Source organism: Oncorhynchus clarkii, chromosome 11 (genome assembly GCF_045791955.1).
Source record: "Oncorhynchus clarkii lewisi isolate Uvic-CL-2024 chromosome 11, UVic_Ocla_1.0, whole genome shotgun sequence".
NCBI lineage: Eukaryota > Metazoa > Chordata > Actinopteri > Salmoniformes > Salmonidae > Oncorhynchus > Oncorhynchus clarkii.
Genome location: NC_092157.1, coordinates 12,205,912 through 12,221,085, shown reverse-complemented (window position 1 = coordinate 12,221,085; position 15,174 = coordinate 12,205,912). Strand labels below are relative to the sequence as shown.

Here is a 15,174-nt window from a genome sequence, read left to right as displayed (position 1 = left end):
CAGGTGTGATAGCTATTGAGTTGTGTAACAAATTCTGAAAGTCTGATGAGAATTCTGTGTGATTTGGCAAATATTGCAAAGTCAGCTGTATTTTCACTCAAGACAACAATTAGATCAACAATTCCGACCTCTGACCCTCCGCTCTGAAGGGCCCTGACAAGTGTGTGGAGTGCGCCCACGTCAAAGATGGCCCCCACTGTGTCTATCGGTGCCCACGCGGCGTTCTCGGGGACGTGGACAGGCCCATCTGGAAATACGCTGACAAGAACAGAGAATGTCAGCTCTGCCATGAGAACTGCACCGACGGGTAAGGCACAGTCTACACAGCGATCTCTAACTCCTCCTTGTAAAGGCAATGTCAGCCTTTTTTCAATGATTGTGTATTCAGAAACTATGATGAGTGTTTACCATGGTCAGGACTGTGTGAAGTAGTCACTCTGAGAATAGTATTCCCTCCTTTATTTCTGTAGATGCTCTGGACCTGGACTGAATGGCTGCAATGCCAGAGGGTGAGCGAGATATTTCAGATAAAGCAACATGAAACCAGTCCGATTACACATCTGTTTGTGCTGTTTGGTGTGACAATGACTATAGTAATACACACAAACACATCAGGGATCAGGGTAACGCCGAAACCATATCATAGTGAAAGATCAAGATAGATCAAGTGCTAAGTGATCTAGGTTGATGTAACCTTACATAAGTCCAGTATAGGCAACAGATGAAAGATCAATCAATCAACCAATCAAATGTATTTAATGAAGGCTTTTATACATCAGCAATTGTCACAAAGTGTTTTAGATCAGATGTTTTTATTAAGAAGCTACCAGGAAACTCACCTCTCGTGTTGTTGCTGCTTTCCCAGTGGTCCCATGCCGTCGGCGGTGGCTGCCAGTGTGGTGGGAGGCCTCCTGGTGTTTGTGGTCCTGGCCTTGGGTGTGTTTGTGCTAGTCCGCAGACGTCACATCGTCAGGAAGAGGACGCTGCGCCGCCTGCTGCAGGAAAGAGAGGTAACACAAACTATACTGTTCACAAACTGTACCGTTCACAAACTGTACCGTTCACAAACTGTATACTTTGGCATGCCTCAACATGGACACATATAGACTCGGTCACAGACGTGACACGCTCATGTTGATCATTCAGCAAGAGGGACCAACATACACGTTAACACCTTTACAGGGCCGCAATGACGTACAGTAGGTAGATAATTACACTTGCTTTGTTGTTGGTCCCATAGTTGGTTGAACCCCTGACCCCAAGTGGAGAGGCACCCAACCAGGCCCTGCTCCGCATTCTGAAGGAGACCGAGTTTAAGAAGATCAAAGTGTTGGGATCAGGGGCCTTTGGAACTGTCTTTAAGGTAAGCAAAGTGATCAATGCTTTTTTAATGGAGGTGGTTCAGACCGTGAATGAGTAATCTTACCTGAGACCTGAAGACTTGTGTTCGCTCTCAACATGGTTGGTATCAATTCAGGATTTAATTGAGAATGCCTCATAATTTCCAATTCAGTTCTTGAACTTGAATTGAAGTAGTAAACAGGAAACCGAATTGTAATTCGAATTTGTATTAAAGGAAATATAATTTAATTCAGTGAATTTAAATGAAATGTAAACGCCTCTTCTATTCTATATGATGTATAGTCTATACAAATATACAAACAATTGTATATACTTCACAGAGTTCAAGTAACAGACACATCTCAAAATCAACTGTTCAGAGGAGACTGCGTGAATCAGGCCTTCATGGTTGAATTGCTGCAAAGAAACCACTACTAAAGGACACCAATAAGAAGGAGAGACGCACCTGGGCCAAGAAACACAAGCAATGGGCATTAGAGCGGTGCAAATCTGTCCTTTGGTCTGATGAGTCTAAATTTGAGGTTTTTGGTTCCTCTGTGGAGATGGAAGAACTTTCAAGAAGGACAATCATCTCTGCAGCACACCACCACTCTGGCCTTTATAGTAGAGTGACCAGATGGAAGCCACTCCTCATTAGGCACATGACAGCCCGCTTAGAGTTTGCCAAAAGGCACCTAAAGACACTCAAACCATGAGAAACAAGATTCTCTGGTCTGATGAAACCAAGACTGAACTATTTGGCCTGAATTCCAAGCATCACATCTGAAGAAAACCTGGCACCATCCCTACGGTGAAGCATGGTGGTGGCAGCATGTGGGGATGTTTTTCAGAGGCAGGGACTGGGAGACTAGTCAGGATTGAGGGAAGGATGAACGAGGTAAAGTACAGAGAGATCCTTGTTGAACACCTGCTCCAGAGCGCTCAGGACCTCAGGCTGGGGCGAAGGTTCACCTTCCAACAGGACAACAACCCTAAGCACACAGCCAATACAATGCAGGAGTGGCTTCGATTCCAGTCTCTGAACGTCCTTGAGTGGCCCAGCCAGAGCCCGGACTTGAACTCAATTGAACATCTCATGAGAGAGCTGAAAATAACTGTGTAGCGACGCTCTTCATCCTACCTGACAAAGCTTGAGAGGATCTGCAGGAAATGATTTGAGAAATTCTCCAAATACAGGTGTGCCAAGCTTGTAGCTTAGTGGTTAGTGCGTGGTGGTTACCTAGTGGTTAGAGCGTTGGACTAGTAACCGGAAGGTTGCAAGTTCAAATCCCCGAGCTGACAAGGTACAAATCTGTCGTTCTGCCCCTGAACAGGCAGTTAATCCACTGTTCCTATGCCGTCATTGAAAATAATAATTTGTTCTTAACTGACTTGCCTAGTTAAATAAAGGTAAAAATAAAATACCCAAGAAGACTCGAGGCTGTAATCGCTGCCAAAGATGCTTCAACAGTGCTGAGTAAACGGTCAGAATACTTAAGTAAATGTAATATTTCCATTTTTTATTTGTATAAATTAGCAAAATGTCTAAACCTGTTTTTGCTTTGTCATTATGGGGTATTGTGTATAGATTGATGAAGATTATTATTTTTTAAATCCATTTGAGAATAAGGCTGTAATGTAACAAAATGTGGAAAAAGGGGACTGAATACTTTCTGAATGCACTGTACATATAAAATATTGTTGAAACCATTTATTTACAGGAAAAACTCTTTAATGAATGATCAAGGAAAACAAAAGCTGGATGTGAATACTCTACGTTATTATATTTTATTAATCACTTAAAATTGGTTAAATATTGGGAAAATACAACATTCCCAGAATGCATTAGTTTAATCCTCAAATTGATCCTGAGGCTTAGAAAAGGAGCCAAACAAATGAAATGGTTAGTGCAAATATAATTGGCTATTCAATACACAAAGGTTAAAAGAGTATACAGTATATGAACATTGTTTCCAGAGAAAAATGATATATTCTTTGTAATCTGTAAGTGTGACCTGTCAGATTCAATGACTGAGTAGAATTTCTGAAGAATTGCACTGAATTAAATTATATTTCCTCAAAATCTGTTGAATGTGAGTCGATTCCAAAATTCTGAATTGAGTCCAACCCTGCTCCCTAAGCTTTACCTCAGCGGAAGAACAACGTCTTGTGGCAGGTCACCAGGGTCCAAATCCCGTCAGTCACACTTTGCACAAATCACTAGTGATCAAACAGATCCTATGAGGTGTTCCTCGTCCAGTGATAGAATAGTATGTGCTCATTAGTTTATTAAAGGTGACAAACGTTAGAGCCGGGACGATATCAGTATCGCGATACTCGTTAGTATCGCGACAAGGAAAAAAAACACAAAGCGGATTTAACTTCTTTAGGAGAATTATTATTATACCTTTATTTCAACAAGGAACACAGACTGAGACCAAGGTCTCTTTTACAGCTGGGCCCTGCGTATACATGTTTACACATACAGTTTAGGTACAATGATTAAGAAACTACACAAGACAAACAAAACCATCACAGATAACACCAAAAAAATACAGCAACAGATTACATTTACACATAGGTTATTAATGTTGGAAACAAACATCATTATGTTGTCATCCAGAGTCACGTTTATTTTCCAAGCTATAGCACATAATATTTAACATACAGCAGATTTTTAAAGGAACAAAGAGTTTGGTCTGCTTAGTGATTAAATTTTTGGCATGGAAGAAATATTGTGATACTGGTATCATTCCAGACCTAATAAACGTGTGTTTTTTCTCCCCAGGGCGTGTGGATTCCTGAGGGAGAAAACGTGAAGATCCCTGTTGCCATTAAGGTGTTGAGAGAGGCCACATCTCCCAAAGCCAACAAGGAGATTCTAGACGTGAGTCAACTGTTTGTATAGTAGATATCCTGAATGAAGCCCAAGAGGTCAATGTTCCCTTTTTACTGCAGTTGGGCTGTGCTTTTCAGCAGATTGCCATATCATATTAATGTGGTTCCTTCCTGAGATGTTAAACACTTCTTCAGTCGTTGTGAGATCTGAAGATGACCCCCCCTTCCCCATGTTTTCTGTCTTCAGGAGGCCTATGTGATGGCCAGTGTGGAGCACCCCCACGTATGTCGTCTGCTGGGCATCTGCCTGACGTCCACGGTGCAGCTCATCACCCAGATCATGCCCTACGGCTGTCTGCTGGACTATGTCAAGGAGAACAAGGACCTCATTGGCTCCCAGTGCCTACTCAACTGGTGTGTACAGATCGCAAAGGTGAGCAAACAGGAAACAACTGCTGTGTTAACTTACATTTGTGTCTTATTTCTGTATACAAGTATACTGTAACAATTACTTCTGGGGAAACAGAACCTTCTAACAAATCATTAGCAAGCCTCTGTCAAAGAAGTAGCTACATTGTCAGTCAATCTGGATCTGACTAACGCGACAAGTCTCGAATAGAACCATGCCAGCCGCTATCACAGCTGGATAACCAGATGTGTCTGCAATATGTAGATGGACGGTAGCTCGCGCAGGATGGTTAAAAAGGCACAGAAGAGGATGGCTGACGTTCTACATGCCTGTAATCAATTGTGCTATTTTGTTTGTTTTTTTGCTTTGTTTGTAACTTATGTTTTTACTTAACTCCTGGACATCAGAACTGGGAATATTCACTACGGACTGGAAGAAGCTTTTTCCTTTAACGAGTCCGACAAGAAAGATATAGTGTTCTGCGGGGAACAGGCCCAGATCCCCGTCACTCGGCTACCTGGGGTGGCAGATCATTTTTTAAAATGTTTTTGGTTTTGTTTTACCTTGTCAGCTCGGGGATTCGATCTTGCAGCCTTTCGGTTACGAGTCCAACGCCCCAACTACTAGGCTACTTGGGGCGGCAGGTAGCTAGTAACTGGAAGATTGCAAGATCGACAAGGTTTAAAAAATAAATAAAAAATAATTATACAACTTTTTTTATTTTATATATATATATATATATATATATATATATATATATTGTATATACAGTGGGGCAAAAAAGTATTTATTCAGCCACCAATTGTGCAAGTTCTCCCACTTAAAAAGATGAGGCCTGTAATTTTCATCATAGGTACACTTCAACTATGACAGACAAAATGAGAGATACAAATCCAGAAAATCACATTGTAGGATTTTAAATGAATTTTTTTGCAAATGGTGGTGGAAAATAAGTATATGGTCACCTACAAACAAGCAAGATTTCTGGCTCACACAGACCTGTAGCTTCTTATTTAAGAGGCTCCTCTGTCCTCCACTCGTTACCTGTATTAATGGCACCCGTTTGAACTTGTTATCAGTATAAAAGACACCTGTCCACAACCTCAAACTCCACTATGGCCAAGACCAAAGAGCTGTCAAAGGACACCAGAAACATAATTGTAGACCTGCACCAGGCTGGGAAGACTGAATCTGCAATAGGTAAGCAGCTTGGTTTGAAGAAATCAACTGTGGGAGCAATTATTAGGAAATGGAAGACATACAAGACCACTGATAATCTCCCTCGATCTGGGGCTCCACGCAAGATCTCAGAGAACTGGCAGTGTGGTGCCAGGACAACAAACTCTCCCTCAATGTGAGCAAGACAAAGGTGCTGATCGTTGACTACAGGAAAAGGAGGGCCGAACAGGTCCCCATTCTCATCAACGGGACTGTAGTGGAGTGGTTCGGGAGTTTCAAGTTCCATGGTGTTCACATCACCAACGATCTATCATGGTCCAAACACACCAAGACAGTCATGAAGAGGGCACGACAAAACCTTTTCCCCCTCAGGAGACTGAAAAGATTTGGCATGATGTACGGCCCAGTACATCACTGGGGCCAAGCTGCCTGCAATCCAGGACCTACAGTGGGGAGAACTACTATTTGATTGCCAATTTTGCAAGTTTTCCTACTTACAAAGCATGTAGAGGTCTGTAATTTTTTATCACAGGTACACTTCAACTGTGAGAGACGGAATCTAAAACAAAAATCCAGAAAATCACATTGTATGATTTTTAAGTAATTAATTTGCATTTTATTGCATGACATAAGTATTTGATCACCTACCAACCAGTAAGAATTCCGGCTCTCACAGACCTGTTAGTTTTTCTTTAAGAGGCCCTCCTGTTCTCCACTCATTACCTGTATTAACTGCACATGTTTGAACTCGTTACCTGTATAAAAGACACCTGTCCACACACCCAATCAAACAGACTCCAACCTCTCCACAAAGGCCAAGACCAGAGAGCTGTGTAAGGACATCAGGGATAAAATTGTAGACCTGTACAAGGCTGGGATGGGCTACAGGATAATAGGCAAGCAGCTTGGTGAGAAGGCTACAACTGTTGGCGCAATTATTAGAAAATGGAAGAAGTTAAAGATGACGGTCAATCACCCTCGGTCTTGGGCTCCATGCAAGATCTCACGTTGTGGGGCATCAATGATCATGATCAAGGTGAGGGATCAGCCCAGAACTACACGGCAGGACCTGGTCAATGACCTGAAGAGAGCTGGGACCACAGTCTCAAAGAAAACCATTAGTAACACACTACGCCGTCATGGATTAAAATCCTGCAGCGCACGCAAGGTCCCCCTGCTCAAGCCAGCGCATATCCAGGCCCGTCTGAAGTTTGCCAATGACCATCTGAATGATCCAGAGGAGGAATGGGAGAAGGTCATGTGGTCTGATGAGACAAAAATAGAGCTTTTTGGTCTAAACTCCACTCACTGTGTTTGGAGGAAGAAAAAGGATGAGTACAACCCCAAGAACACCATCCCAACCGTGAAGCATGGAAGTGGAAACATCATTCTTTGGGGATGCTTTTCTGCAAAGGGGACAGGACGACTGCACCGTATTGAGGGGAGGATGGATGGGCCATGTATCGCGAGATCTTGGCCAACATTCTCCTTCCCTCAGTAAGAGCATTGAAGATGGGTCGTGACTTGGTCTTCCAGCATGACAACGACCCGAAACACACAGCCAGGGCAACTAAGGAGTGGCTCCGTAAGAAGCATCTCAAGGTCCTGGAATGGCCTAGACAGTCTCCAGACCTGAACCCAATAGAAAATCTTTGGAGGGAGCTGAAAGTCCGTATTGCCCAGCGACAGCCCCACGAAACCTGAAGGATCTGGGGAAGGTCTATATGGAGGAGTGGGCCAAAATCCCTGCTGCAGTGTGTGCAAACCTGGTCAAGAACTACAGGAAACATATGATCTCTGTAATTGCAAACAAAGGTTTCTGTACCAAATAATAAGTTATGCTTTTCTGATGTATCAAATACTTATGTCATGCAATAAAATGCAAATGAATTACTTAAAAATCATACAATGTGATTTTCTGGATTTTTGTTTTAGATTCCGTCTCGCACAGTTGAAGTGTACCTATGATTAAAATTACAGACCTTTACATGCTTTGTAAGTAAGAAAATCTGCAAAATCGGCAGTGTATCAAATACTTGTTCTCCCCACTGTATATAATAGGTGGTCAGAGGAAAGCCCATAAAATTGTCAGAAACTCCAGTCCCCCAAGTCATAGACCTCCCCCATTTGTTTTGTACACTGCTGCTATTCTTTGTTTATTGTCTATGCATAGTCACTTCACCCCTACCTACATGTACAAATTACCTGCAATTGCAAAATATGGACCCCTACAAATCAGCCGGGCTAGACAATCTGGATCCTCTCTTTCTAAAATGAACTGCCAAAATTTTTGCAACCCCTATTACTGGCCTGTTAAACCTCTCTTTCGTATCGTCTGAGATTCCCAAAGATTGGAAAGCTGCCGCGGTCATCCCCCTCCACAAAGGGGGAGACACTCTAGACCCAAACTGTTACAGACCTACAGTGCCTTGCGAAAGTATTCGGCCCCCTTGAACTTTGCGACCTTTTGCCACATTTCAGGCTTCAAACATAAAGATATAAAACTGTATTTTTTTGTGAGGAATCAACAACAAGTGGGACACAATCATGAAGTGGAACAACATTTATTGGATATTTCAAACTTTTTTAACAGATCAAAAACTGAAAAATTGGGCGTGCAAAATTATTCAGCCCCCTTAAGTTAATACTTTGTAGCCCCACCTTTTGCTGCGATTACAGCTGTAAGTCGCTTGGGGTATGTCTCTATCAGTTTTGCACAACGAGAGACTGACATTTTTTCCCATTCCTCCTTGGAAAACAGCTCGAGCTCAGTGAGGTTGGATGGAGAGCATTTGTGAACAGCAGTTTTCAGTTCTTTCCACAGATTCTCGATTAGAATCAGGTCTGGACTTTGACTTGGCCATTCTAACACCTGGATATGTTTATTTTTGAACCATTCCATTGTAGATTTTGCTTTATGTTTTGGATCATTGTCTTGTTGGAAGACAAATCTCCGTCCCAGTCTCAGGTCTTTTGCAGACTCCATCAGGTTTTCTTCCAGAATGGTCCTGTATTTGGCTCCATCCATCTTCCCATCAATTTTAACCATCTTCCCTGTCCCTGCTGAAGAAAAGCAGGCCCAAACCATGATGCTGCCACCACCATGTTTGACAGTGGGGATGGTGTGTTCAGCTGTGTTGCTTTTACGCCAAACATAGCGTTTTGCATTGTTGCCAAAAAGTTCAATTTTGGTTTCATCTGACCAGAGCACCTTCTTCCACATGTTTGGTGTGTCTCCCAGGTGGCTTGTGGCAAACTTTAAACAACACTTTTTATGGATATCTTTAAGAAATGGCTTTCTTCTTGCCACTCTTCCATAAAGGCCATATTTGTGCAATATACGACTGATTGTTGTCCTATGGACAGAGTCTCCCACCTCAGCTGTAGATCTCTGCAGTTCATCCAGAGTGATCATGGGCCTCTTGGCTGCATCTCTGATCAGTCTTCTCCTTGTATGAGCTGAAAGTTTAGAGGGACGGCCAGGTCTTGGTAGATTTGCAGTGGTCTGATACTCCTTCCATTTCAATATTATCGCTTGCACAGTGCTCCTTGGGATGTTTAAAGCTTGGGAAATCTTTTTGTATCCAAATCGGGCTTTAAACTTCTTCACAACAGTATCTCGGACCTGCCTGGTGTGTTCCTTGTTCTTCATGATGCTCTCTGCGCTTTTAACGGACCACTGAGACTATCACAGTGCAGGTGCATTTATACGGAGACTTGATTACACACAGGTGGATTGTATTTATCATCATTAGTCATTTAGGTCAACATTGGATCATTCAGAGATCCTCACTGAACTTCTGGAGAGAGTTTGCTGCACTGAAAGTAAAGGGGCTGAATAATTTTGCACGCCCAATTTTTCCGTTTTTGATTTGTTAAAAAAGTTTGAAATATCCAATAAATGTCGTTCCACTTCATGATTGTGTCCCACTTGTTGTTAATTCTTCACAAAAAAATACAGTTTTATATCTTTATGTTTGAAGCCTGAAATGTGGCAAAAGGTCGCAAAGTTCAAGGGGACCGAATACTTTCGCAAGGCACTGTATATCTATCCTACCCTGCCTTTCTCAGGTCTTTGAAAGCCAAGTTGACAAACAGATTACCGACCATTTAGATTCCTACCATACCTTCTCCGCTATGAAATCTGGTTTCAGAGCTGGTCATGGGTGCACCTCAGCCATGCTCAAGGTCCTAAACGATATCATAACCGCCATCGATAAGAGACATTACTGTGCAGCCGTATTCTTCGACCTGGCCAAGGCTTTTGACTCTGTCAATCACCACATTCTTATCGACAGACTCAACAGCCTTGGTTTCTCAAATGACTGCCTCGCATGGTTCACCAACTACTTCTCTGATAGAGTTCAGTGTGTCAAATCGGAGGGCCTGTTGTCTGGACCTCTGGCAGTCTCTATGGGGGTGCCACAGGCTTCAATTCTCGGGCCGACTCTCTTCTCTGTGTACATCAATGATGTTGCTCTTGCTGCTGGTGATTCTCTGATCCACCTCTATGCAGGCGACACCATTCTGTATACTTCTGGCCCTTCTTTGGACACTGTGTTAACTAACCTCCAGACAAGCTTCAATGCCATACAACTCTCCTTCCGGGGCCTCCAACTGCTCTTAAATGCAAGTAAAACTAAATGCATGCTCTTCAACCGATCGCTGCCCGCACCTGCCTACCCGTCCAACATCACTACTCTTGACGGTTCTGACTTAGAATATGTGGACAACTACAAATACCTAGGTGTCTGGTTAGACTGTAAACTCTCTTTCCAGACCCACATTAAGCTTCTCCAATCCAAAATTAAATCTTGAATCGGCTTCCTATTTCACAACAAAGTATCCTTCACTCATGCTGCCAAACATACCCTTGTAAAACTGACCATCCTACCGATCCTCGACTTCTGCAATGTCATTTACAAAATAGCCTCCAACACCATACTCAGCAAACTAGATGCAGTCTATCACAGTGCCATCCGTTTTGTCACCAAAGCCCCATATACTACCCAACACTGCGACCTGTACGTTCTCGTTGGCTGGCCCTCGCTTCATACTCGTCGCCAAAGCCACTGGCTCCAGGCCATCTACAAGTCTCTGCTAGGTAAAACCCGCCTTATCTCAGCTCAATGGTCACCATAGCAGCATCCACCCGTAGCACTCGCTCCAGCAGGTATATCTCACTGGTCACTCCCAAAGCCAATTCTTTCTTTGGCCGCCTCTCCTTCCAGTTCTCTACTGCCAATGACTGGAACGAACTGCAAAAATCACTGAAGCTGGAGACTCATTTCTCCCTCACTAGCTTTAAGCACCAGCTGTCAGAGCAGCTCACAGATCACTGCAACTGTGCATAGCCCATCTGTAAATAGCCCATCCAACTACCACATCCCCAAACTGTATTTTTTTTTTTTTTATCTTGCTCCTTTGCACCCCAGTATCTCTACTTGCACATTCATCTTCTGCGCATCTACCATTCCAGTGTTTAATTGCTATATTGTAATTACTCCGCCACCGTGGCCTATATATTGCCTTACCTCCCTTATCCTACCTCATTTGCACACACTGTATACAGACTATTTCTACTGTATTATTGACTGTATGTTTGTTTATTCCATGTGTAACTCTGTGTTGTTGTTTGTGTCGAACTGCTTTGCTTTATCTTGGCCAGGTCGCAGTTGTAAATGAGAACTTGTTCTCAACTAGCCTAGCTGGTTGAATAAAGGTTAAATAAAAAAATGAATATTGAAATCTCTAACCTGTACACCCCGCACACTGACTCGGTACCGGTACCCCCTGTAAATAGCCTCGTTATTGTTATTTTATTGTGTTACTTTTTATATTCCTTTACTTTAGTTTATTTGGTAAATATTTTCTTCTGGAACTGCACTGTTGGTTAAGGGCTTGTAAGTAAGCATTTCACAGTAAGGTCTACCCTTGTTGTATTTGGCGCATGTGACAAATAAAGTTTGATTTGATAGATTATTACAAATGGGAGCAAACTTTGCTTTCTTTGACACTCGCTCTGCCTTCCCACAATTTCAGGTGTAGTTAGGAATGGATGTTTAATCTGAAAGATTAGCTTAACTTCCCCACACATTCACACCCATCAACCTCCCAGGCCTCTTGGTTGAGCAGCAGACTCTTCCCAGCCTTGGTTGGGACCTTGCCTCTGGCTTTACTTAGTCTATTTGTACAGTAAGCCTGCTGAGGGATAATTATTGAATACACAGAGGTGTCTATCTGTTTGCAGCTTGTCTTATTGATTCTATGGAAATATGGTTCAAAGCAGGCATAAAAAGCTATAAAGGCTGTATTTGATAAATGTTAGTGAATTAGGCATCTGAGGCTGTTTATTCCCCCCTCAAAGTAGACCTCCATGGAAGGTTAAGTGTTGGGAGGTTATATGTTAAAGTTCCTGGTCAAAAGGGCTTTGTTTGTACAAATGCTTACCTCTGGATAAACACTCATTTGCCTCATTTTGATAATGATAACCAGCGGTGGAATTTGGAACTATATATACAAAAGTATGTGATGTGAACACCCCTTCAAATGAATGGATTTGGCTATTTCAAACCCGTTGCTGACAGGTATATAAAATCAGGCATACAGCCATGCAATCTCCATAGACAAACATTGGCAGTAGAATGACCTTACTGAAGAGCTCAGTGACTTTCAACGTGGCACTGTCATAAAATGCCACCTTTACAACAAGTCAGTTCGTCAAAATTCTGCCCTGCTAGAGCTTCCCTGGTCAACTGAAAGTGCTGTTATTGTGAAGTGGAAACGTCTAGGAGCAACCATGGCTCAGTCGCAAAATGGAACACGACACAGGCTCACGAATGGGACCGCCGAGTGCTGAAGCGCTTAGCACGTAAAAATAATTTGTCCTCGGTTGCAACACTCACTACAGTGTTCCAAACTGCTTCTGGAAGCAACGTCAGCACAAGAACGGTTTTCTTCGGGAGCTTCATGAAATGGCTTTTGCATGGCCGAGCAGCCACACATAAGCCTAAGATCACCATGCGCAATGCCACGTGTCAGCTGGAGTGGTGTGAAGCTCACCGCCATTGGACTCTGGAGCAGTGAAACGCATTCTCTGGAGTGATGAATCACTCTTCCCCATCTGGCAGTCCGACGGACAAATCTGGGTTTGGCGGATGGCAGGAGAATGCCACCTGCCCCAATTCATAGTGCCAACTGAAAAGTTTGGAGGAGGAATAATGGTCTGGGGCCCTTAGTTCCAGAGAAGGGAAATCTTAACGCTACAGCATACAATGACATTATGTGCTTCCAACTTTGTGGCAACAGTTTGAGGAAGACCCTTTCCTGTTTCAGCATGACAATGCCCCCTTGCGCAAATCAAGGTCCACACAGAAATGGTTTGTCGAGATCGGTGTGGAAGAACTTTACTGGCCTGCACAGAGCCCTGACCTCAACCCCATCGAACACCTTTGGGATGAATTGGAATGGCGATTGAGAGTCAGGCCTAATCGTCAAACATCAGTGGTATTGTGGCTGAATGGCAGCAAGTCCCCGCAGCAATGTTCCAATATCTAGTGGAATCCCTTACCAGAAGAGTGGAGGCTGTTATAGCAGCAATCGGGGGACACACTCCATATTAATACCCATGATTTGACGAGCAGGTGTCCACATACTTTTAGTCATGTAGTGTATCTGTGAATTCACCACTGTAAAATCAATAGGAATTCAGATCAAAAAAACATTTTGTATGGCAAAATGATTTTCTCTTTGCACCTACATATCACCCCCAATTCTACTACTGATAATAATAATGGGTTGAATTTATACAATGCTTTGCATTGTGTGGAGGGAAACAAATGACCTCATCTACTACCATTGTGTATGTAGTGTCCATATCAGGACAGCCTCAGAGTCACAAGGAGTCTTTTGGATGTTGTCTGCAGGGTATGAACTACCTGGAGGAGCGTCACCTGGTGCACCGTGACCTGGCTGCCAGGAACGTTCTGGTGAAGACGCCTCACCATTTGAAGATCACAGACTTTGGACTGGCCAAGCTGCTCACCGCCGACGAGAAGGAGTACCACGCTGATGGGGGAAAGGTTGGAACAGCCGACACCGCTGACCATTTCAATAGTCACATTTATTTTTGTACAACACATTTAATTTCCCTACTGGAACAATAATCATTGAATTCAGTTCAATCTTTACTGGATGATCAATGGATTTAACTGTGTGAATAAAGTGAGTGAAAATACTCACTCAACCATGGCTGACCAATAATCTTTACTCCTAGGTGCCCATAAAGTGGATGGCACTGGAGTCCATCCTTCACTGGACCTATACCCATCAGAGCGATGTGTGGAGCTACGGTAAGTCCAACTGGACAAACAGTACAGCACGTATTTGAGGAAATAGTCAAATAAACTGAACTTCTGAACAACTGCAGCTTCTGAAAGGTTTCCTGATGATGTTCCTTGTAATGACATACAAGGTGTGACATTGTGGGAGCTGATGACATTTGGGTCGAAGCCCTACGATGGCATCCCGGCCAGGGAGATCGCTGGAGTCCTGGAGAAAGGAGAGCGCCTACCTCAGCCCCCCATCTGTACCATAGACGTCTACATGATCATGGTCAAATGTGAGTGATGTGCGCCATAGATATATATGTATTGCGCACACACACAAGGGGTTTGATGCCAGTCTTATTTTCCTTCAGGTTGGATGATCGATGCAGACAGCAGACCACGGTTCAGGGAGCTCATCTCTGAGTTCTCCAAAATGGCCCGGGATCCATCTCGCTATCTGGTCATTCAGGTAATTGAAAATATTATTATTATTATTATTATTCTATTAGATAGTTGCACCAACTCTTATTTCTTTGACGGGACATTAGAGACAAGGTATTGATTGTGATCGTGATAGTGACTAATTAACTTTCTGATAAAGGCAGTTGATGGCCGAAACGTTTTTACATAAACAAAAATAAAATAAAGCTTTTAATTAAGAATGGTAGCTATTTTATATCTAATTCACTTTAAATGTACATTTCAGGGAGATGATTGCATGTACCTGCCCAGTCCCACGGACTCTAAGTTCTACCGTAGCCTGATCAGTACATCAGAGGACATGGAGGATGTGGTCGATGCCGAGGAGTATCTTCTCCCCGACAAGACCACCCAGCACCACAACTCAGGGGTAAACACACGTGCAAACCGACACACACACACACACACACACACACACACACACGGCTGATATTTGAATTTTCGATCTGCTCACCACAGAATGGCCATCTGATGAGAGAGAACAGTGTGATCCTTCGCTACATCACAGACCCCACCCACAGAGGTTCTCTAAAGAAAGACATCACAGTCCCCACCCACGGTGGTTCTCTAGAGCAAGATCTCGCTGCTCTTCCAGGTACA

At 43.2% G+C, this 15,174-nt stretch overlaps 1 protein-coding gene across 1 annotated transcript in view; it reads left to right on the top strand.

The window, feature by feature from the left end:
- Positions 1 to 15,174, top strand: part of LOC139420209 (melanoma receptor tyrosine-protein kinase-like) — a 48,143-nt gene that overhangs the window by 30,271 nt on the left and 2,698 nt on the right. The window contains exons 15-26 of the mRNA XM_071170056.1: positions 150 to 307; positions 471 to 509; positions 866 to 1,010; positions 1,241 to 1,363; positions 4,130 to 4,228; positions 4,427 to 4,612; positions 13,693 to 13,848; positions 14,043 to 14,118; positions 14,241 to 14,387; positions 14,466 to 14,563; positions 14,801 to 14,944; positions 15,034 to 15,169. Coding sequence (XP_071026157.1) covers positions 150 to 307; positions 471 to 509; positions 866 to 1,010; positions 1,241 to 1,363; positions 4,130 to 4,228; positions 4,427 to 4,612; positions 13,693 to 13,848; positions 14,043 to 14,118; positions 14,241 to 14,387; positions 14,466 to 14,563; positions 14,801 to 14,944; positions 15,034 to 15,169 — 1,507 coding nt within the window. The remainder of the gene's footprint in view (positions 1 to 149; positions 308 to 470; positions 510 to 865; positions 1,011 to 1,240; positions 1,364 to 4,129; positions 4,229 to 4,426; positions 4,613 to 13,692; positions 13,849 to 14,042; positions 14,119 to 14,240; positions 14,388 to 14,465; positions 14,564 to 14,800; positions 14,945 to 15,033; positions 15,170 to 15,174) is intronic.